This window comes from Chelonia mydas, chromosome 10 (genome assembly GCF_015237465.2).
Source record: "Chelonia mydas isolate rCheMyd1 chromosome 10, rCheMyd1.pri.v2, whole genome shotgun sequence".
Classification (NCBI taxonomy): Eukaryota; Metazoa; Chordata; order Testudines; family Cheloniidae; genus Chelonia; species Chelonia mydas.
The window spans coordinates 57,121,897-57,147,224 of NC_051250.2; the positions used below are offsets into that span (position 1 = coordinate 57,121,897).

General features: G+C 37.5%; 2 protein-coding genes across 12 annotated transcripts in view; one reads left to right on the forward strand and one right to left on the reverse strand.

Moving 5' to 3' along the window:
- The window catches only part of SLTM (SAFB like transcription modulator), a 52,592-nt gene extending 29,007 nt beyond the window's left edge, over nt 1-23,585 (forward strand). For 4 of the 5 annotated variants that reach the window (XM_043523696.1, XM_027818795.3, XM_037910016.2 and 1 more), the window contains 3 exons: nt 741-882; nt 1,839-1,996; nt 2,463-3,131. In XM_043523696.1, coding sequence (XP_043379631.1) covers nt 741-882; nt 1,839-1,996; nt 2,463-2,571 — 409 coding nt within the window. In that variant the 3' untranslated portion in view covers nt 2,572-3,131. Of the gene's footprint in view, nt 1-740; nt 883-1,838; nt 1,997-2,462; nt 3,132-8,890 lie in introns of those variants that run through there. The other variant, XM_043523697.1, reaches the window with a different exon arrangement.
- The window catches only part of MINDY2 (MINDY lysine 48 deubiquitinase 2), a 118,569-nt gene continuing 95,902 nt past the window's right edge, over nt 2,662-25,328 (reverse strand). For 2 of the 7 annotated variants that reach the window (XM_043523699.1, XM_037911304.2), the window contains one exon: nt 9,003-25,059. In XM_043523699.1, coding sequence (XP_043379634.1) covers nt 24,937-25,059 — 123 coding nt within the window. In that variant the 3' untranslated portion in view covers nt 9,003-24,936. Of the gene's footprint in view, nt 8,938-9,002; nt 25,075-25,328 lie in introns of those variants that run through there. The other 5 variants (XR_006284210.1, XR_006284209.1, XR_006284211.1 and 2 more) reach the window with 5 other exon arrangements.

The following is a 25,328-nucleotide window of genomic DNA, read 5'->3' on the forward strand; positions in this document are numbered from 1 at the left end:
GGAAGGGGTCGCTTCTGATTTGGCCTCAAGGCAGCAGTGTAGCTTGTTGCCGGGTACGGTTGCTGTTTATTTTTGATTGGCTGAGCCCGGCCAGGACCAATCAGAAAATTTGAACAGTGATTGGCTGAGGCTCAGCATGTGAGTTGTTCTCCCTGGCTTTCTGCGCCTGTGTTGCCAGCATTCTGAGTAGCATATGTGAGTTTTTGTTTGAATGCTGTTTACAAAATACAGCGTACAGTAAATACACTGATGATGTAACATTAGTCATCTATAATTTAATACAAAAGTCTGGGTTATTGTGGTGAAAATGGTGTATCAAGCCATGGTCCAGGAACCAATCCGCCCTTCATACCATTGATTCCTTTGGGAAAAGCGGGTTCAACTTACAATGTTTCGGCTTACAACACAGTTGGTTCCTCGGAATTGTGTTGTAAGACCGAAGGCTCCGTGTGGTGTTTGTTGTTCTTGCTTTCTGCCATGCTGTTCTTGGGCATGCATAGTAGTAGTGTGGTAAGTCACTCTTGATGAGAGAATGTAGGATGCATCCTATTTTTATTAGCAATTTTTGAGATGAGTTAACTATTCAGACCTATAAATTGCTGCTTAGTGACTTGCAAGTAACTTCCTAAGAACCCAAAATATACAGAAAATTGGATTCTGTCTAGCCTCCACACAAAGGTATTACCAGCTACTGCCTTGTGCCAATAAAAGAAAAATTTGACTAGATAATTCTCTTACAGAGGAGAGAGACCAGAAAGATCAGGAAGAGAGGTGTCTGGACACGTGAGAAGTGCCGCTCCCGGTAGCCGTAGCAGCGCTTCTGGTTATGGAAGCAGGGAGGGAGAACGGGGAGTCATGGGAGAAAGAGGAAGCGGAGGACAAGTAAGTATCTTTACTGCTCTATAACTGTTTAGTGTTTACTGAAACTATTGAAGAATGAGCTAACCCTATACTCATAGTATTTATACTGCTGTGCAGCACTATAGCCATCTTGCTGTGCAGTGCTAAAGGGTAATGTGTTTCTTTCCATTAAATATCCAAAAAGTGAGTATCCGTTACTTCTCTTGGTGATCTAATGTGCTTCAGGTGAATCAGAATGATGGCTGTAGATTCTGTTTGAACCACTGATACCACATCAACTGGTGGGAGGGTAGTTTAACTGGAATACAGTGCAGTCTTAGTATGCTGTCTCAGATAATTATGTACCCCACTTTCTAAAGTGTTCGGTAACAACAACAAAAATCCCAAGAACAATTGGAGTTCTAATCTTGGCCTTGCTGGCACTTTCGTCTGTAGTGACAATCTTGCTAGTGACACTGGCTGACCAAGAAACTCTAAGACTCAATTTCTTCTCTATCTGTTGATTGCATTAACTATCCTACAAAAAGAGGAAATATAATTATTGCTGTTCTCCAGGTGGGGAAACTGATGGAGGGTGTGAAGTTACTAGTCCACTGTCACAAAACATATCCGTATCAGAGCTGGTTTTAGCATCCAGGTTCCTTGATTCCCACTCCATGGAACCAGGCCACCTTCCAGAAATTAAAGCTGCACAGAAACACTTCCACAAAGGAGCTCCCATATTAGCATTGTTAAAAATCTTATTTTGAAACAAGAGGATCAGACTCAGAAATGCCAGTTCTAATTGTTGAATTTGTAAAGTGATTTTTACCTTTAAACACTGAGTTGAGAAATGGGTAAATTCCATCATAAGTATATTGGAGAGAATCCAAAATCATTGTATAAAATATGTAACTTCCTTCAAATAACTCAAAACATTGCAGTTTAAGCCATGTGACCATTTCAGACTTGCTGTAAATCACTGTATATTTTGCCAGCATTATAATGAAGATAGACATGTTGTTGAACGCCATAGTCGTGAAACTGGACCAAGAAAAGAATGGCATGGACCTAGTTCTCAAGGAAGTGGGTATCATGATGCAAGGAGAATGGGAGATGGCCGTGGAGGAGGTGGCATGATGTCTCCACATACAAGGTACAAAAAACGCTCCTTTCCCCTGGTTCCCCATTGTTGAGCTCTCAAAGCTCTTCATTGCGACCATAATCCTTCTGGATGAGAACCAGTCAACGCCACTTAATCAGTTGAAGGGGTCGCTGCTGCACAACATGACTCATCTTTCCCATGAGCTGAGCTGGCTTAGTCATGAATCTGGATCATTTACATAACAGTGCAGAGTATTCCCTGCACTGCTACTAGCAGTTATTCAATAGCAGCAGTGTTCAGCTGCATCAGTGTATTCTGCTGTAAAGTGTGTAACTTCCTCTTTGTCAGGAAAGCTTTCATTATGTTGTACCAAGCCTCTCCTCCTGAGGTTCTACAGTTCTGTTCCACAATTGAGTTACATAAGTATTTAGTACTATTCACACACACACATTTGACACTCATAAAACTTCCACTCAGAATACCCTTTAACACTTTTTTTTTAAACCTTTGTTTCCAGTAACTCTTCACCAATTAATAGAGTTGTACAGATCACAGGCAATTCCATGCAGAGGGGAAGTGGCTCAGGATTTAAGCCGTTTAAGGGTGGACCTCCACGAAGATTCTAGGATCCACAGCTGCTTGGTTTCAAGATAACTTATTGAAATCTCTTCTAAACTTTACCTGATACAAACAGGAAGTCTTGTCTGGAAATCCTGTTTAATTTTTTTTTAATTTTAACATGATTACTTTTTTCCTCTCAATTTTGGAGGCATTTTTAATAGTTGCGTTGTAATTTTGGATAGTTTTTGTGTATCTTTGATAAGCATTTTCCCTGCGACACTAGAGCTCTGCAAAACAAATTGGAACCAAAATATTTGTTAACACTGTATAAATATAAAGGAATAGTTTGCAGCTGTGTGCTAGTAGTTTAATTTACCAGCATTAGCTCTGTGGTGTCACGCTTTAAAGTTAGCTACATAGAACAGAACATACACAACAGTAACCTCCATTTTGAAGGTTGTTCAGGCTATAAAACCTGCTTTCTAATTTGTAGAGAATAAGGTGGTTTTCTTGCATTTCTGGGTATTATGTAACCTATTTTTGCAGAAGGTACTGTTACATTGAGTGCATCTATGTGTATTCTTGCAAATGTATTCTTTTGAAATAAACCTTCATATTCTGTATAGTTCCTAGTAAGTTTCTGGAACTTTCAGTCTGCTGGGGCAAAAAAGAATAAAACTGACACATTTTGAACACAAGCTCTGTTCCTGTATGGCATACAATAGACACCATAGGGGACAGCCTGGTTTTGATTGCTGAAACTCTCTACAAACCACCTCCTTGTAATCAAAAAGGACAGCTTGTTCAAGTCACCAACCACAGTTTCTATACTGCTACCAGTAGAACTCAGTTCATATCCGGAAGACAATTCTGATTTTAGGTTGAGATGTAAGTCAATTAAAATGTGTTCAGATCGGATGCAAGCAATTTAAAGAAAAGTTTCCTCTGAGTGTAATTCCATTAATGTGAAGTATCACTTTTTTTCTTCATAGGATGTATGATGAATCTAAACACTAGAGTCCCTAAAAGTCCCTGTTTTATTTTTATGCTCAGCCTCTGACTCCACATTTCAGCATGGGGGGAGAAGTTAAAGGTACTTTTGAAGGCCTGCAAAGGAACAAAGACCTACACTTAGCATCAACAATCCATTTAATCCTTGCATGCCTCCCTAATTTAGAAGTAGGAGTGACCAAATTTGGGAGAAACAAAGTAGCCTGTTGGGGGTAGAGATGACTTGCCCTCCATTCACAAGTAGGACAGGATATGGTTTGGGGATTTTTGTGTGATCAAAAATGCAATTGGTTAGCAGGGTCTGAAGAAGCAAATTCCTCTTCAATACATAGAATATTTACAGCTTCTGTCTCATTACTTGCATGCTTCCCATCACAGTACCCTCTGAAAATCTCAGATACAGTGGATTTATTCTCAACTTTCCAGTGAGAGTAGAGGGAGCATTATTCTCATTTTACAGATGAAGGACTGAGGCACAAGTGACTTGCTAGAGTATTGGAGCCAGGAATGGAAAGCATTTCACTAGAGTCACAGTCAGTGCCTTCACTACACAACCATCTTTCTCATCTCACCCAGCCAGTCTCTGATTAACTAATACTGTGTTCACTTCGTGGGAGTTGAAGAATAGTGTTAAACTACAACTGGATATATATACTTTGCTGCACTGCAAAGTTCCTCAATGGTGCTGGATGCTTTTGAGACTGATAATGATATGACCCTGATGAATGACAAACTACTCCATTTCAACTCAGGATTTTCATGACTAGCATGGGATTATCTGCTGCAATGCCATGAGTCAAGAGTTTTGGGATTGGGTGGCAATTAGCTTTAGTTTTTAAGCGGTTATTGATTGACCTACTATCCCCTGCATTTTAATGTGGTGGCACATCTATTCAGGCAAGGACACTGTTAATGGTATGCCCCAAAAGCAAGTAGAATGAGAGTACTGCCAGAAGGCCTTGAGGGAAGTTATTCCGTGATCAGGCCACTTTTAAGGAGGTCTGCATTTTCAGGCCTATCCTTCATTAATAAGGTGGCTTCAAGATGCTGCCTTCTCTGCCTTTGTACTCGGTGCATCCTTGTCATCCAGATGAAATAAAGGAAGATGAGGGGTAAATCTGGCTGCTAAAGAGATTTTGATCTTCAAAATTATGCTGTGCAGGAGAGAAGAGGCTGTTGTTCTGCAAAGATGCTACAAGTAAGTATTGGGGCTGAGGGGCCAGCTGCTTTCACTTGGTGACTGACATAAGTCCCTCCCCATTATCAAGCAACTTCTAATTATTTTGTGAGTAAAATTCTGTAGCTCAACCCAGTGGTGTATGCTTCTGTAGAGGAAGTTGAAGGTATGCAGAAACACTGAATACCAGATTTTCCTCACTGAGTCTAGGCCATGCAGAAAGGGACTAGAGGTTGCTTTCCAGCTTACTCTTCGATATTCTGCCTAACTAAGTCTTATGGCCCGGGTCCTGAAGACCAGCAGAGATGTGGGTCTATTGCTGGCAGACATCATCAGTGTCTCTGAGGGAATGTAGAGTTGCTTTCCTCTTAAAGAAGCTGCTTCTGCATAAGAAACTACAGTAATACTTGATGCTGACAGTCTGGCTATCAGCCAGTAGTGCACCCCCCCCGCCCCCCCCCCCCCAAGCCCAGTAAGTGTATTGCAGAGGCTGGTGATACAGATCAGTTGTTTGAAGTCTCACATCCTTGACCCATGCCAGTCTATGTAAGAGGCAAACTGCACTGATGCCTGTGCTATCTGCATTCAGTTCCGTAGTTCATGCATTGATATGCCTGCAGACTACGACAGGAGTGGATTTGTGCTTAGCTTTACTTGCAGAGTTTTCCCAGGGGGTGGAATGGGGCAACTGCTCTCTAAGGGCTGGCTCAAGTTTTGCAGAGTTCTATCCATTACATGCTACTGCCCCCTAGCAGTGTTTGGATATGGCAGTAGAGCTAGTAAAGTCCGGCTTTTTTGGGGTGGGGTGAGATGAAATAACTAGCTAAAGTTCAATTTCGATAAAAGTGCAGTGATGTTGCTTAAAGGGGGATAGCTCTTATTCTTTTTTGAGGGCATCTGAACTAGAGACCAATCAAATCATTATTCTGCAATTTGCCAGTGTTGGTTTCATCACATGACAATCTTTAATTCAAGATTAATCTTTATTCCTGGAGATTCTGCAACCCTACATTCTAGTGAGGGGGAACAGATGTTCCAAGACCACCTTAGGGATGCTTCAGCTTTTTTCTTTCAGCTACAGACCTTGCACCTGTGGCCTATGCTTTTGTCACCAATACTGGATTACTATAAAGTGCCCAATCTCAGCCAACATCATCTAAAACAATGTGTAAACTGAAGCTGGTATAGAATGTAGTAGCCTGCTAAAGTAGAAAATATTAGTGCATATCCTAAATGTGTATGTTCACTAACTGCCTATGTGTTGCTGGGTCACAATTGAGAGGTTGGTATTGACGTTTAAAGCCCCAAATTGTTCAAAATATTTTTATTTTAGATTAACTCTGATGCTTCCAGGGAGCTCACAAGGATGAGGTTGGGAGAGAGGCAGAGTCCTGTTATAAACAAGAGGGCTGCAGGCTTGCTGCTTGTGAGGATTTTCAAAGGGGGGAGGGGGAGATTGTTCCATGGCTCTAGTGCTTGTACCCCATCCAAACTAGCCTAAAGCTGATCACCATCCAGCTCTGTTGAAAAGCTCATCTTTCCTGAACAGGTGGGGATGGTGACTGAGGAAAGGAATTAAAGGTGGCAACTGGTGGGAGTTCCTGTCTTAAATGACTTGAAATAGCAGTTGGGGGTATGGGTGGGCTATGCACCTAGTGACATATGATGCAAGGGGCAGAGAGAGAAGTTAAGTCTTTCAAGTGGCTTTCAACAAAGTGGAGGATCCATTTCTTCCATTTACCCACAGTATTAGCCACTACCTAACAATACATATCTCTTCCTGCCGATAATTTGTACAGTTTTAGGTCTGGGACCCTCAAAGATTTGGTACCAATGCCAACCTGAAGGTCAGAAGTGGAAGAGGTGCATCTTTACTGTACACCAAAGCTAAAAGCACACTGCTATTCTGTGCCAAGATGCAACCGCTCACCAAAAAACCTCTTCTACTCTCAATGCTGTTGAGAGGACTAGACTAAGGGCCAGGTCAGTGCTAGGAGCGCTTTGATGGTGTAGGTATAACAGGATGCTACCCTGGTAAAGCAATCTTAGTGCAGACACTGTCTTTAGCCAACCAAAAAGGCAATTTTGCCCATATAGCAAATTCCAGCCACCTCCCACCAAAAGCAATTTTGCCAATATGTAAAAACATTTAGGGATGTCTCATGCCACAGCTACATGTGTCATGTTACCTCTCTGACCAGCATAGCTATACCAGCAGAAGTTTGTTATGGCCTTACCCACAGGGAAAAGGGACACTTGCAGATTAAATACCATAACTCTTACAAAGTCTTCACCTTTACTGACCAACTGCCATTGTGTTAACTGATGGAACACTTTACAAAGTTACGTAGCCATTAAAAAGGTGTCTGTCCAATACAAGATGCATATGTTGTTTTAAAATTCAGAAATGAACAAAGCACCTGTTTTGACACCCAGAGGAAAAGAAAAGAAAATTCCAGTCATAGGTTCCCACTTAAATGCACTAATTCTGCTCCTTGCCAAAAACCTGGGAAAGGGACTGGCCATGCAGCATGTCCTGAGGTTTGACAAATTCAGACTGTTAAAGACCAACATGGGTGAGTAAATTCCAAAGTCTAGGGCCCCTTCTACTCTGTCAAAGCCTCCTCTTGAGCACTTCCAAGATGTAAAGCTGTAGCAGTATCATACAGAGAGAGGACTCTCAAATAGTAAGGACTTAGGCAGTTCAGCTCTTTACAGGTCAATTACCAACATGCTGAACTCAATGCTGTTAACAGTCAAGCTCTTGCAAATTACTAAGCATTTGTCTTGTGGTCAGTGAGCTATTCCATTCAACAAGCAAGCCAGTGCCTTCACCCTTGAGTTCAATTAAGGCACAGGCCCATTTCACAACACTAGTCTGACCCAGATGCAACACCCCCATAGACCATAATGATAGTGGTTATTTGTTACTTAAAGTGATAAGTGTTCCTCTAGGTAGACCCCACTATGTAATAACCCTCACTGTCAAAGAAGGGGGACTGCTAACGGGGAGTTCTGAGGCCCTTTCCTTTGGAATATGCTTTCTCTCCTTGGTTTGAAATAAGCCAAAGCTGTTGTCCTTTAGGGGATACTACAATGCATATCTTTTTAAGAGGGCTGCTGATGAAAAATATTGGGGTGGATGCAAGGGGCAAGTGGAGGATCTGGTTATTTTTTGTTGTCTGGTTCAGTATAATATGTTTTTCTAACTACTGTGTATTTCAGAAACCTAAATATGTACAGGGTGGCAGAGGTAAATCAGATAGCAAGTTATGTACCAGAGATGGGTCTCTCTTAGGGTTCTTTAAAGGATCCCTCAAATAATTCCAGTAGTATCAGACAACAGATTATCGAAAGTTGTTTTCTAGGGCCTATTTCACCAAAAGCTTGGAGGAATTTAAGTTATATCACACAAAACTCCACTTTTTCCATCAGGGAAAAGTGAGGCTGAAAATGACCAGTATGTGAACTTCTCTAAAATTCACAACAGTAAAGAAAAGCAATTCCACACATGAACATGCTTGTGGTACTTAAGACATCCTTAGACAGACTTCTCTTATAAAATAGTATCCATGCTCTTATGTAGTAATTGGAGTTCTCATACCAGTCCAGACTATCATCTGTGCTTTGTAACGTGATCGTTGTGCTGTTTTGGAAAAGTGTGTGTGTGTCTGTGTAAAAAAGCATCTTTTTATACAAGTGATCCAATTATACCATCTCCATCTGCTGGCAGGGAAGAATTCAAGTGGCCAACAGAAATTAAAACCCCCCTCAAAGTTATCAGGTACAAAGTGTTATAAATCACATTGATTGATTGTTTTCTGTTACTGTCCTGCTGTTCTAACTCACTCTGGATATTACTGTAGAACCTCAGAGTTATGAACACTTTGGGAATGGAGGTTGTTCATAACTCTGAAATGTTCATAGTGCTGGACAAAACATGGTTATTCTTTCAAAAAGTTTACAACTGAACATTGATTTAATACAGTTTTGAAATTTTACTATGCATAAGAAAAATTGCTGCTTTTAACCATCTTAATTTAAACGAAACAAGCACAGAGTTTCTTTACCTTGTCAAATATTTTTTAAAACTTTCCCTTTTTTTTTTTAAGCAGTTTACGTTCAACACAGTACTGTACTGTATTTGCTTTTTTAAAAATCTCTGCTGCTGCCTGATCATGTTCTTCCGGTTCCAGATGAGCTGTGTGGTTGACTGGCCAGTTCATAACTCTGGTGTTCATAACTCTGAGGTTCAACTGTAAGTACAGTGTTTAGTTAGAAATAAGTTAGGTCAGAGTGAGACTGTAACGAGGTACAAATTAAGTTTATTACATAAGCACATCTGCAGATACATTTTAAAAGGTATGGCACAATAATCAATCTACCTAATCCTTCAGCTGTCGAAAAAAAAGGGAGAAAAATCAAATGCAGAGAAAGTTGTAATTTCTAACTATATGGGACAGTTGTTTATCTTGTCTATAAACAGATACCCTGTATAAACATGTCTTGAAAGGCTAATACCTATTTGGTCTTAAATAAAGTTATATTAGGAAAATAATATAGATAATATAGGTTTTACCTAAAATATATGTGCATAATGAAATTATCTCAAACAGTATAATAGAAATATCAAGATAGGATAAAATTACAATGGGTTTTATCAGCATTCGTTATACTTCACCCTTAATTTAGTGAGACATTTTGTATTACAAATTATACAAAATAGCAGGCATTTTCCATGAGGTGAATATAATATACACAGTGCTTAATGGATCAACCAGCAATATAATACAAAGATCTACTTTCCCATTAGTTAGAATAGATGCAAACACTATTGTAACGTTCCCACAACTATTTCAGTTTTCAGGGAGAAACCTTTCTAATCACAGATGCCAAATATAGTATGTCAGTTTTGTGAGCCACTTAACTACATGGATTCTGTATTAGACATCTTACAAGAAATAGCATGCATTAATCTTCATGAATCCTGTTACAGGAAAGTTTAAACCCAGTAAAACTCAACTCTATAGACCGTATTAAACATATCAGGAAAAAAAAAAATCTGTTTTCTCTGAACACACCCAGAGATATCCATACTAAGAACAAAACAGGTTAGTAACATTCTCCATAGGAATCTAGTGTACTAAATGACTGGAAATAAAAGTATGGTACCAAATAGAAAAACCTTAAATTATTATTATTTTATTATTTTTAACAAATGTACAATGGTCACCTGTAACTTTTCAGTTGTACAGATGTAGAGAAGCAGAGAAGATGTCAAACGAGGTAACATTGTTTAAGAAAGGGATTCTAAAATCCTATACTGTGGACTACATCTTAATATATTGTAGACCATCTCCCTTCCCATTTATGATCAAACAACAATCCCCATAGAAACACTACAATTGCTACTTGGAAATGTAATATTAGGAAAGTATTTTTAGGGATTTTTAAAAAATGCTATTAAGTAGCTGCAAATGAGGACCTAGCGTCATTCAACTAATAAGTTTGCCAGGGACCACCAGCAACCCTTTGGACCCCTGGTGGTACAGAATTTTAGAACCACTGATGTAATGTTTAATTCAAACTTTTAAGAAGTCAGCATTGCTTTAGCAGTGACCACGAAAAGGACATTTATGGTTTTCTCCCCTCCTAATGAAAACTGTCTTAAGTTTTATATTTGAGGGTCTATCAGCATTTTATTTATAAAGTTTATTATTTATAATTGGGTTGTGACTCCATTTCTCAGGCTGGCACTACATACAACATTTCAATCAGAGCAATGTTTGGCTTTTTGATTTGAAAACTCTCTTAAGTTACAAAAAGGCACAAAAGCTAAGCCTGAGACTATCAACTTGTTGCAATTTTGACTAAGTACAATATTGCACAAATACCCAATGAGCAAAGGTGCCAGAATATCTAGGCACAGTGGGGTGAATTTAAAGCCCAAAGCTATTTTAACTATGATTCTGTTGTGGGTTGAAATTACACCTTTAACAGTTTTTTAAAGATAAAATCAGTTTTAACTACACTAATCCTTTGTTGCTTGAATCTAGTCAGAAGAATGAAAGATGGCCTTTGAAAAGCTAATGTCACAATGAAACTTAAATGAACCCCAACCCTCCAAGCTCATTTATAAATCATATCTTTGGGTTCAGGACAGAGAACTAGCTCACTTAGGCCCCAATGCTGCAGACTTTTGAATGCATCCGATGAAGTGAGCTGTAGCTCACGAGAGCTTATGCTCAAATAAATTTGTTAGTCTCTAAGGTGCCACAAGTCCTCCTGTTCTTTTTACATTAAACAGTTTGCCAGTTAGGCCTCGGTTCAGTTTATGCACATTAAGTTCTAGAGGACTGTTAACATACATAAGTTGTTGTATGCAATGTTGTAGGCATGTCGGTCCAAGATATTACGGAGACAAGGTTGGTTAAGTAATATCTTTTATTAGACCAAATTCTGTTGCTTGTCTCTCTCACCAACAGAAATTGGTCCAGTAAAAGATAAGACCTCACCCGTCTTGTGTCTCATACATAAATTGTGGCAGGCTAAAGTGTGAAGAAAGCTCTACTTACCAGAGATTCTTGAAATGTTCATGTTTCAATACTTTTTTCCTTTTAGTAGTACAGAAATTTTAAAAAGCTAATTTTCATATAACTAGTTCATAGAAATTAGACTTCTCTGAAAATTTAAAATCTCAGATTTTGAACCTCACCAAGGAATTTTTTGGTTCCTTACATTATTCTCTTTTAAAAGATTAATGCTTTAGAAAACAATATAAATTAATCACTAAGACTCTTAAAATGCAAAACAGATCCAGTCTGCAAAAACTGAGATGTAATGCAAGATTGGATACCCAAGTAACTGACTGAAACCCTTCTCTCTTTCATATTAATCTTTGTAAAACAGGATTTTAGTGTACCTATCTGACTCTTGACATGACTGGATTTTAATTAAATTACGCTGCTTTTCAGTATAGTTTTCAATATGAAATTTTTTTTCCAGAGGTAAGATCTGCAATAAGTAATATGAAATTGTAAAAACATGTTCATATTGTGATTTGTTAATATTATGTGCATCAAGACAAATAGCTTAGCTGGCAGCTAAAGCTTCATAAAGCAATGAAGCCCTTGAAGCAATGTAGCTCAGCAATTACAAGATTTTTTTTTCATTTTGCTGTATGTTTTACTAAGGAAAGACATCTTAAATACATTACAAATAATCAGTGTTAAACAAGAATGTTTCTTTGAACTGACCTTTTTCTTAAGAAGGGATCTTATGAATGGTTTTCTCCATGTTACTTTATTATTTTTTCAAAACAAAATGCCCAGTATCAAAACCATGTAATTAATAAATAGAAGAACAAATACTTCAAACTACCATATTACCTTTAGCAGCTGCTGCACTGGCAGCAACTTTTGTAGTATAAAATTCCCCCATAGTATAGAGCATGCCTTTTTGTTAACGTGAGCCCATACACATATATAAAACAAGATACCAAAAGGCAATTGTAAAACAAACGAAAAAAGTTGATATGTACTTCTGCAAGTAATACTTAAGACAACGCTGAAAGCTTAACCAAAGAAAATCATTATGAAAATCCAGATGTATCCTTGACAGGTTTCAGAGTAGCAGCCGTGTTAGTCTGTATCCGCAAAAAGAACAGGAGTACTTGGGGCATCTTAGAGACTAACAAATGTATTTGAGCATAAGCTTTCGTGAGCTACAGCCCACTTCATCGGATGCATGCAGTGGAAAATACAGTAGGAAGATTTTATATACACAGAGAACATGAAACAATGGGTGTTATCATACACACTGTAACAAGAGCGATCAGGTAAGGTGAGCTATTAACAGCAGGAGAGAAAAAAGAAAAAAACACCTTTTGTAGTGATAATCAAGATGGGCCATTTCCAGCAGTTGATAAGAACGTCTGAGGAACAGTGGTGGTGGTGGAGGGGGGGAAATAAACATGGGGAAATAGTTTTACTTTTTGTAATGACACATCCACTCCCAGTCTTTATTCAAGCCTAATTTAATGGTGTCCAGTTTGCAAATGGTGTGCCAGCAATGCTCCTCTGCCATGTACATTGGCCAAACTGGACAGTCTCTACGTAAAAGAATAAATGGACACAAATCAGACGTCAAGAATTATAACATTCATGTTCTCTGTGTATAAAATCTTCCTACTGTATTTTCCAATGCATGCATCCAATGAAGTGGGCTGTAGCCCACGAAAGCTTATGCTCAAATAAATTTGTTAGTCTCTAAGGTGCCACAAGTACTCCTGTTCTTTTTGTAGATGTATCCTGTCTTTCAGTCAGAGGGATGCTGTGATTGAAAGGTAGGAATTCAGCTGTACAACATTTTTTATATCAAACTACTACAAAGGACTAGAGGTGGTTTTCTGCACTCACTTGTGGGAGATGGAGGCAATGCAGTCATTCCTGGTAGAAAAAAATTTTTTTTTTTTTAAAGCTGACCCTTTTGCTTAAGAATTGGCACTCAGTGGCTAACAAGAAATTTTGAAAATGGAAGAGGGTGCGATAATGTTCACTGTTGTTTTGCCATTAATACCACACATTGGTATGGTGGCTGAAGTCTATTGGGCTATAATACAAAGGGGAAGGAGAGAGAATTGATTGCTTTTGTTAATCTTATCAAATTTAGACAGTGATTAAGAACATATACAGGCAGTACAACAAAAGCAGAAGCACAGGGCAAAAGTTTGTGATAAAATAGCAACATGTTACAATAACGTTGAAAAAAAGTGTTAAGTATTTACTTTTTAAGAAGTACAAATTGTATCAAAGGGCGAGTCCAGCTCATTTCACTGATGTACAGTCTTGTAATAATTAGAACAGTCAAACATTCCAAGAGTTATCAGTAATATTACAATATTTTAACGTCTCTGGACCTACACAAAGACACTTTTGCTATAACAAAAATCAAATTGCTTCCAATATAACTAGTTTTCAGACACATAGCCACTAATTTATTTCTGACAGGGTCTCAATGGTTATTTTTGCCTGCAGTCTCAATGGCCAACTCTTAAGTATGCCAGAAAGGAACATCTAGTGCTGTAAATTAAGTACATCAAATATAATATCTATCTGATAACTTTGCAGCTATTAGTGTGCAGACTGTCCACAAAGTGCTGAAACTGATGTAGTTTAAAATAAATAGGATAGTAATTTTACTGGTTCATTATATCTATCTACTTACATTGCTCACAAAGAGGTCATAGCTTTTTAAGCAGAATGTGCTACCTAGCATTTGCAAATACAAAACTAGGTTTTCCTATAGCACTCTTTTCCTATAGTAAATAAAATTCCTATATAATTCTTTTGTAATTTTTGTCCCTTTTTAAACCTATCAAGATTTAAGTTAATTAAAAAGCATGCTGTTGAAGTGTTTACACCAAAAATGTGACCTACCTTTAAACCTTTGAACCTAAAGGACCTTGCAGACTATATTATATAAATATCTATTTAATTTGCAAACTAAAAACATGTTTGATGTAAAACATCTAAACGTGATTTTGAGCCCCTTCTAATTGCTCTGTACTAGTAGTTAAATATTATTCTTTGAATAAGGAGAACAATTGATGCTTGGGCACAAAAGTAGTAGGAATAGAAAATCAAGTTCAATTAGAAACACAAGGGAAAGGTAATGGTTGCCAAAATGTAAAGAAATTTTGTAGGACAAGAACTGTATTTTCAAACTTCTCTGGCAGTATTAGAAACAAATTTAGTAGTATAAAATGGTCATTTTGATTTAAAATCAAATCATCTTTTTTTAACTAAATGCATAATATAAAATCAAACCAATTTGCAGTTTAATAATGGAAGCAGGTTGGAGTTTAGTTTTATCTTTTAAAACAGATGGAAGGAAATCTTAATACTTGTTCACATTTTTAAACCTCTCCCTTACTCAACATGGTGAGAATGGGCTAGAGACTATAGACTATGGCTGGAATTTTCAAAGAATATTAATGGTATTTTAGTGCCCAGCTCCCTTAGGCTCATTTGAAAATCCAGTTTAAGATTGTAGTTAAATCAAAATTGTATATACTGAGTCTTGCTTTTCTTCTTCCAATCTTCATGACTACAAAATTCTCGATTACTACGGGGACTATATAATACTGATATACATGTTAACAATTAGCTGTGCAACCTTTGACTGAATTGCGAGACTGACTCCAATGTACAGTAAACTGCCAGACTCCTTGCTCATTTCCAGTCTAATGTCACACAACGTTTTAAAGATGGCATTAAGAATTGGACTTCTATATTTAGTGGATTGTGGTATTTATTGTTCAGTAGAAAAAGAAAAAAAAAACTAATGATAAAACCCACCAAATGGTTAGGAAACTTTACTTCAAGTTCCAGGAACCAGTGGACACTTAACTCTGCACCACTAGCCTCTGCTGGTCACGAAATGGGAATGATAGTGAAGAGCACACAAGAGTATATTTCTGAGGACTTGTCGACACTGCCACTTAAGTTGATGTAAGTTACACCGCTCAGTAGTGTGAAAATGCCACCCCCTGGAGTGATGTAAGTTGCATCAACTTAAAGCGCTGTCTACACCGTGCTATATCGGCGGGAGACACGCTCCTGCCAACATATCTTCCATATCTTGTTGCGGTGCAGTAATTACATTGACAGGAGAGCGCTCAACTGTCGACATAGATGCAGCTGTAGTGAAGACAAGCCCTGAGGCTTCAAGTTTGTATAGTATATAAATTCTATTCCTCCGTGTATTCAGTAAATGTTTTCAGTGGATTTACAACAATCTCCATTGAGTTGGAAGCATTACTGTGGACTGTTATTGATACAGCAGTTTGTTACAGTTCTGAAAGCTAATATCAACTCAAGTAATTGAGCAGAATACTTGTCTGCAAAGTATTCAGTCAAAAAGAAGATGTAAATGTTCATGCTGCTATATTCTGCACAAACGTATTACAATAGAAGAAAACAATCAAATGTCAATATTTGTCAAACCTTTTGTGTTTTTATTTACTTCTCATTCAAATGTGAAATGTTTTCCTCAATGTCAGTAACCCTTTTCTATGCATTCTTTTGAATTTCAGAAGAACAATGCTGCAGGTAGTACTTTATATAGTACATTTCATCCAAGTGTCTAAATGTTCTTTGTACATAGTTATGCCTCAACACAGCTGAACTTACAAACATTTCACAGATAAATAATGAGTTGGTAAATGATTATACATCAATTTTTGTGCACTATTCTTTTTCCTCCTTTAACTATTTCAATTCTAATCAGTATTACCCGCTTGTGATGGATTAGTGTAAGTCTGCATCTATCTGTATCAAGCTGCAATCTTCATTCTGTTTTGTGAAGACCACTTTGATTGTAGAACTATTTTGGCTATGTAGTCTTCATATTGAGCTAACACACACACATCAAGAGAAATTCTTGCCCCTCGTAGAGGGCTAGCAATGGGAGGGAGTCATTAAACCCTGATGACCTTCCATTCAATTGGAAGCTCCCTTGGACAAATACCACTCAGATAGCCCAGCTCTCCCAAGCAGGCTGACAACCAAGCAGTAGATCACCTGATGGGGGTCTGAGGCTGACCAAGATACAGAAAGAGAAGGGCTGCTCAGAGTAGCTCTCTCTCACCAACCAGAAAAGGAAGAGAAGACTGTACTGGAAGAATGAAGTTCAGGAGAGGGGAGCTGCAAGTCTGAATAGACACTGAGTCCCAAAGAACACTCAAGAGTGGTGAGGAAATGGAGGCAGAGAAGGGTGTACATGTGGCTTATTTTACATGGATTTGTCTCTCTTGTGCTATCTAAAGTAATGAGTGATTGGTTTAGAAATCCCTCTGCGAAGTGTCTGATTTTATTCAGTCATCACATGTCCCAGAAGGGGTTAACCATAAACCAGAGTGGAAGAGGAGGGTAGGTGTGCCAAAGCTACTGGGACATCTTAGGAGGGTTCAGCACTGGCCAAGGGCAGCTACACCACAGGGGCCGACTTTGAGAACAGGTGCCATACAGCATCTATGGGCTGGGGAACAAACGTAGAGGCCAAAGAGAGACTGTGCCGTTGAGTCTGCCCAGGCCCACAGGAGTTGAAAAGCATTCATATGCAGTGTGTGGATCCAAACAGAGCAGTTTAGTGAGTGTCCAGCTGGGGGAGTTTGACCAGGACTATGACACACTCAATATTCCAAAACAGAGATTTATAAATAAAGGTATAAAATATAACCCTGAGCATAATCAATACTACTATCTGAAACGAGTGCAGTTTTGATAATCAAATTATTACAAGAACACCACAGTATCACAACTTATTACATACATGGAAATATAAGTAAACTATATAGATTTCATTATAAATATGGTAGCTCCATATTTATTTGGGTAGAGCTGAACAGAGGTACAATAGCTATGTTTAGGAAAAAGACTTGGCATTGAGAAACAGCGAGGCACAAGGGGTGTTTTTCCATTAGAGAAGGAAAATGCGTGTGTATGTGTAAAGCCAGCTTTTGGGCTTCAGAGCATGGTTGAAATATAAGAGATCTTGAGATGTAATCTACAACTGTGGAGGTGGAAGATGGGAGAATAATTTCCATATCAGACCCAAAAGAAAGGAGCTGGAAAGCTTAACTTATTTATTAACACCACACTTAATTTGGAAATTTACATTCAACCAATGTAGATTTCTGAGAAACGAGCTGTTCCATTACTGAATATGGGTAGAGGGATGAGCCACTGTATCAAGTACAAATAAACTGAGGTGCCAAAGTAATGCCCTCCTTCACAGTCTCCCTATCTCCACCTTCATTATGGTGGTTTAAAAATCAAGAGGGAATAAAATAGGCGAATAATAGGTTAGGTGACCATATAAAGAATTGTAAATCTTTGATTGTAAACTCTTCAGGGAGGGGACTGTGTCTTCCTGTGTGTTTGGACAGTAGAAGTTGTTATAATCAAATAATAAATCTGGTATAGGTAAGAGGAAAGATTTGTGAATGAAGTCAAACACCTGCATTCATGATAGACAGGATGAATTTGAGTCAAAATGGGAAATTTTAGTTAAAGGTACTTTTCTTATCAATTACCAGAATAAGAATTTGATACAGTAGAAGACAAAGTGAGGAAATACCAAAACAAAGAAGAATACATAGTTGGGTATCCTCTGCATAGAAATAGCCATAGCTTGAACCAAAAAAGGTAGTGGCCAGAGGAAAGAAGTATAGGTAGAACATGGTCCCATTATAGACATGGGCAAGTGGAATGGAAAAAAATATTGGAGAGGTTATTGAAAAGATTATAGAAACAATCTTTGTTTGCTAAAGAATATAGGGTAAGTCAGAAGGGAAATTTTGCTGGAATTCCATAAGTACATTTTAAACACTTGCAAAAAGTCAGTTATATTCTGTTTACCTCTAAGATGCTGGACACCTTTTTTCTCTGTGTACCTTACAAGAAAGATGAATAAAAATATATACCCTGATCTTCTACATTTAATAATATCGCCGTTGACTTAAGACTCTATTTGTCAGTGTCTTCAGGATGTCAGCCCTGATAAAGACTGGAAAGTATAAACATCAATTGTTTCCAAAGCCAGATCCAGAGAATGAAATAAAATATTTAAACCAACTGTAATAATGAATAGATACTAGTTTGTTTTTAACATGAGGAAAGGAAAAGCACATACAACATTGTAAAAAGCATTTATCTGCTGTTACCCATGCTATTCTTGTTCTGTAACCCAAAAAGATTTCAGCTATGAGTACTGTCAATCTGACACCTTCCAATATTACTAACTTTAAAAAATTAAATGCTGCATTTTGAAATACTCTATGAAGCAAAATGGTCAGAGGTGTCCTTTAGAGAAAAATCTAGCCTCTGTCTTAGGTACATTTTCCACATAGGGTGTTATTTTTCAAGAGCATCTAAAGGTGCTAGGCACCCAAATCTTACTGACTTTTAATGGGAGTTGGTTGCTTAATCTTTAGATGCTCTTGAGAAATCCCACCCATTTTCTACAATAAGGGACAAAGGATAAGATCATTATTTTTTCCTATAGCTATTTTTACATCTTCCCTCTTTTCCCCTGAATTTGGAAAGGAAAAATATTAAAGTAGTGCATGCCAGTGGTACCATAATGATGTTTGTTGTAACATTTTCACACCTTCCAGTTTTTCCATAATGTTATAGTTCAGTGTTTTAAAGTATCACAGCTGATAAGCCTAGTATCCTTGGTCTCTGCTCAGTAATATTTCTAAAATTGTTCTTAATGTTTTTAGCGAATATTATGCTTATGAGTAAAGGTTAACGTATGCCCTATAATTAAATGCGTCTCTAAGTCCCTAATGTGTATTTAGGGATTCTTATTTTAAAAGAAAATTAATATGCTAAAGTTACTCATATCTGAAAAGTGGCCAGTGTAGAATAAAACTAGGTTATATGCATCAGCAGTTCAGCTTTGTCACCTCCACAGATCCACGCTCTGGACCACACAAGGAAGTCTAGAAGCAGCTGTTCAAAGAAAATGTTAAATTAACTCATGACCAGCCACACACTTAGTCTAATGAGGTACGAATTAGAACTCAGTTTCAATATCTCCTATAGCAGAGTTCTCAGAAAGCACAAAGAGAGCTCAATGATTGAGGCACAGCATTGGGATTCATATTTACTGAAATAAAAGAAAACTTTTAAAATAGCTGTAATTCACAATTTTCAGTCACTTTTAGATACTGTCCAGCATTTCTTTTATTGACAGTTCCAGACATGTCCTTGCTATACCAGTGAACAAGATAGAAGACTTGAACAGAAACATTTAATACTAATCAGTTCTTTCACACAAAAAAATCTTTGAAAGGTAGTCACCTTTAAAAAAAATAAAAAAGCAAAACTAAAACTGTGTGCTGAGCACATTTGAAAATCTCATCCGAATGTCCTAACTCTGTGAAGTCAATTAGAGTTTTATCACGGACTTCAGCGGGAACAGTTAGGCCAATACAATTTTGAAAATCCCACTGTTGGATTTTATGCTAAAAGGAATCTGTTTGAAACAACCACAAGAGTACTTCATACAATTTGACAAATCCTTCTGGGAGAATCTTAGTTTTGTTGTTCTACAGTACCACAGAAGGATGGTTAAGTCTCCCATAGTTATTAATTTCATGATACCTGTGCTTAATCAGGCTGAAAGCTAGAACTGTCAAAGTTGTAGCTGAGCTAAAATTCAATTATGTCACTATTAGGGCAATGATAAAAGGTACAGGCCCATGAAAGATCTAATTTCAAAGAAAAAAAATTGTAGTAAGTTTTACCAGCTTGGAGACTTTTTTCTTGTTACTACGAAGACTTAAGCATAGCATTTAGGGGTGGAGACAGTGTTTGTTAACCAAGCAGATTTTACACATTTCACTTTCTTTTGGCCCAGGGAAAGACTACATTAGCCAGGACTACAGCGTAACACTGTTTCCTATACAGACGTAGGAACCATGGAATTGGGCAAAATTCTGATAATGGTTACTCACTCCATTTAGGAAGATGTAAACTCTATCAACAAAAAATTTTGGATGAAAAGAAAGGCATAAATCAATCCATACAGCAAAAAGTCACCAGAAAGTATTTTGTAAGCTGCCAATTTTAAAACATATGAGGGTCCTATTCAGAGTTTCGAAAATGCCACTAGAATATTCCCTCATGGGATTCCAGACCGGACAACTGACACTTCCCACAAAACAACTCTTTTACATGTCCTCAAAATATTGCTTCTTGTACAAATGACAACCATGCAGTTATATTTCTCAGTTAGAAATACAGAATCATCCAAGACAGATTAATTCTATATGCACAAGTAAGCCTACAAAATAGGAAAGTGATAGCTGTAAAACAGCAATGAACTGCCAAACTGCAGCAAGCTCTCCAGAGGCAATTTTTCAGATAAAGACAACTTAAATTCATGACAACAAAATTAATCATTGAGATTGACATTTCAACAGAACTGCTGAGAGGCCCGACAGAATGGGTCCCATTCTTGGCACAGGAGCAGTACAAGAGGGGATGAAGGGACAAAAGCTGCCCTAAATGAGACAGTTGGTGTAATACCAATAATCAGTTCCCTTCCTGCCAAGTGGGCATGTCAGGCATTGTTTGGGGGAGGAGGGGACCTGGCCAGCACACACTGTGCTCCAGATAGCTTAGAGGGAGAGAATTGTTCCTGGGGAACATTCCAGCTGCATAAGTAAGAGTAACCTTCTAGGTGGGGCCCGGACAACCAACCAGGAACCACACATACCACCCCCTTCAGATCATGAGCTTGAAATTACTATTATGTTGTTGTATGTTCCAAATACACAGGGTAAGAAGGGAATTCTGCAAATTTCTACTTTAAAACATACCTATTTTCTCTTACTGGTGGTTCAGAGCCTATCAAGATTCTTATACTGATGCCTATCACCATAGAGGACCTTCCACCATAAATCATAACTGGCTATGTAGTCTAGACTGATGCTACAAGCCTTTCTTGTTGCAAACAACTTATTCTCATAGCTGGCCTGGAGTAATACACTATCTCAGGACAATCAAACTAATGCTTGATTTGATTCTTTTACCCCGATATACAATCTGTGGAAGACATCACACTGATCAGATCACCTAGGAACATGCAGGCTGCCTGCTGTTTAAGGTTATACTTTCTCAAGTTTTTAAAAGTTGAATACTCTAAAACAAATAAAACCATTAGAAAACTACACAAAATTGGATACATCATGGACCATATCTTTTACAAATTGGTCTGACATCACCAGCAGGAAACTGAACTGAGCAAAGAGCTGACTGCACTTTTCATATACGCAGGATCAGAAGAAAAAAGGTAGGTTTTAAATTAGAGGAGTATTGAATACGCTTTTTACTTTTGTGTTTGGGCTGAATAACATCAAATGATTTTGAATTGCCTTGTATTAAGTAAGGGAGTCATTTTTCAGTAACTTTGTACATACAAATCTGAATACCCAAAAGCAATCCCGTACAATGTTGCAACCATTATGGTACAAGCTTAAGAAGCCAAAATAGTTTGACAAATATCAAACAAGGTGTGGAAGTGTGGGTTCCTGATCCCGGGGTATGTCTATACTAGAAAGGTAAGTAGAGCTATATTAGGATTAATGAGGATTATATATAATGAGGATTATATTTAGCAGTGAAATGGGTTCCATGTAACTCCCAATATATTTCCCTAGACAGCTCTCTATCCATCTTTGTATATCAGGAGGAGATACCCAGAGAGTACATCTTGGTACAAAAAACCCCCACACAAGTATCTTAACGGGTAGAATAGAGTAAAAATAACCAAACATTCAAATTATTTAAAAAATAAGCCTAGTTCTGTAGAAAGCTGCAAGAGTAATAGCACTGCAGAACAGATTACAGTACCGGAGTTAGGAGTATAAATCTTCCTATTGTGCTCCACAAATATTCCCCAATATTGATTTAAAGGGATGCCCATTACAGGTGAGAGTAGTTCAGTCTCAATGACTATTCAATCTTTGGATTCTTTAGATGCTCAACAGATGACAACTGCTATGGGAGTTTTGGTGATGTAGACATCAGTCCTGTAGGAAATTAATTAAGACCACCAAACTCATTTCATATTGGGTACTAGCTTATATATTTATGATTTCGGTCACTACCAAGTTGGGCTAGATGCACACCAATGTCCTAGAAGTAAAAGAGTAAAAGCCTCAATATTACTAAAAACCTTAGCCATCCAGACCCTTAAAGAAAGAGCAAATTGACAAGAATCATTGTGAATAATATGAATATCAAGCCACAATATTTCTGAAACTGGTAACTCCTTTATTGAAGGAGAAACTGAATTATCTGGAAAGTCTGAGATTTTTACAACAAACATTGACATTTAATTTGTTTTCTTCCACTGGAATTGAATATACCAATATTGCCGTAAGTATATCGAATTATGTTTCAGGGGTGTCAGTAAGACATGAAGTAGGAATATTAAACAGACTTTTCTGATACTAGCAAGTACATTGAATTATTTTCAGTGATTTACTTTATTTTACGAAAAGATGTACTTGATAGTAGCAACAACAATCTAAGTTAATTTGTTTTAAAAGTGAATGTACAATGCCAGTATTGTCATTGGAAATAATAAGGTAACAAAAGCTTAACTTGACATATTTATTTTTCAAGAGTATTAAATGTAAATATGAGTTTGGAAATATTTCATCAGTAACAGACTGCTTTTTAAAAAAAATATGGTTAAAAGTTTTTGTACCTCCAATACAATACAATGTCAATATTTTCAGTTCTATGTAAAGCAAACCATCACATTTGTGTTCCTCGTTTATATTCGTATAATTTTGTCTGAAGAAATGGATTTTTGTGTCTGAAAGAGAGATCCCCTTCAATCATTCATCATCATTTCAGTATTACAAAAAGGAAATTGTAAGAAAGTGGACAGAAGGAAAAAAGCTGAGGAAGAAACTAAGAGTGATCTAGACTGACTCTTCAGTTATCACGAGAACTATTCCTACTTTATCAGCCTAATTGTTTATTTAAATATGTAACAGGTTTGTGCAATGACTGGTTCTAATTATGGAGGCAATTCCATTTGAACAATTTTATAGCATTGCTTTAACACTGGACTCAAATTCAGAAATCAAGAGGGTTTTTTAAATTTTGAGTTCCATGGACATCCCCCAAGCCACACTTCAAAATATATGAATGTCATACTCCAGTTGGCTGCTTTAAACTGTTCTATACTCACGTATATTAGTGCACTTACCAAGCCTTTGAATGTGAATCGGAACTTTTTTTCCAGCAGAAGCAGCTGTTTTCAAAAGTGTCTACAAGTTGCTAAATAAAAACTTTATCAAAAGGATCAGCGACAAGGTAGTTGTTATTGACTTTCCCTGTTGAAATGAAAGAGGATTTGTAGTACCCTCATAATAAAATTCAACAAGTATTTTGTTCCTGTAACCTATAAATACTACAAGATGTAACATGTTTACTTGGTTCCCATAAATTAGAAAATCTGGTTATTTCTATGGAAGTTTTCCATAACTCTAAACTAATGATTTAAAAAACAAAGTGATACTACATCTGAGTGCCTTTCCAAACAATTTGAGAGACTAGCTTAACCTTTCTCTCACCCTGCAAAAGTGTGCTTTTTACTGATACATGATTTTTAAAAGTATTTGTACACAGTATACTAGCTTAAATATACAAGTGGACATGTTAAAGTCATGTTACGGTTCAAGGTACTTCTGGATGAAGGCAGATATTAAGTTAGTTATTTTAATTCTGCATTCCTACGCAGGACAAGCATTATTAGAGACTTCAGTTTCCTACCACCATTCACGTGTTGCATGGAGAGATCAATAAATAACAACTTCTCTGGTCCAGTTTACCTATAACGGAAGATACTAAACAAAGAAAAAAAAAACTATTAAATTATTTGTGTCTGACCCTGATAAGATCTGAGTTGTGATACCCAGTTTTTAACTTCAAGAAAAGCAAAATAAATCTTTATCTTGCTTATCAATAGACACCCCATTTTTCCATGACACACAATTTTCAATATGATGTTTAACAAATAACTTATATATGAGACTAAGGTCACGGTGGTAGAACTAACCCAGTGGTAGAAATAACCCAGCACAAATATGGGTTAAAGAATGGCCTACCAGCTCTTGAACAAAAGGAATCTGGGTGCATTATGGAGGCAGTTTGCCCAGAAACATATTGGGCTCTAAAACCATAAATGCCCAGTCTAAGTTATATTGTCAGACCATGAAAAGTAATACAGGATTCTGTTTTGCTGATGTAAAGATTTCAGGAAGAAATCTGGCAAAACCAATTACCTCCTTTCTTTGTTTAGAGCAGAAGATGAAATAGCTTACTAACTGATATTATAAGTAACGCATGTCACTATGACACAAAACTTGCCATGATTTTTGTGTTTAGCTACAAGGTGCAGTATTTCTCATGACTGACTCAAAGCACAGCCGCATCCAATTGTAATGGAATTCCATCTCACACAGAGCGCACTGTATGACTTTGAAGAACGTCTGTATGATTGTAACAAAGTAGTCACCCATCCTCTCCTTAAACGTGAATAAATCCATGGGGTAATCAGGCACAGGCGGCATGTAACAGGTTTGTCTTCATTTTATTCCTTGTTTTTGTTTGAGGACATTCACTTGACTCCAGGCAAAATCCATCCCCGGTTACAAAATAACACAACTATTCTTTTCTTTCTCTTTCTCCCTCTCTTTCTCTCGAGGTTCTTTTCGTTTGCGTTCACTACTTCCAGATTGTCTTCCACTTGCTGGAGAAGCAGCTCCTTGCATCTGCTGGAAGAAAGACTTGAAAAATCAAAACCAGCAAAGAGAAATATTATTCTAAATGCTAAAGGTAGTTCCTGAATCAACATTCCTGTCTAAAATTCATATGGCTGGGAACAGTAACTAATGGAAACTGAAACTTGCTCACTAACTTTAATATTCATTAATTATGCAAACTACAGCCATCAGGCACAGAGTGTTTCAGGGCATGGATACACTTGCAGATGTAGAGCGCTTTGAGTTAAACACGCCTTCGGAGAGCGCAGTAGGGAAAG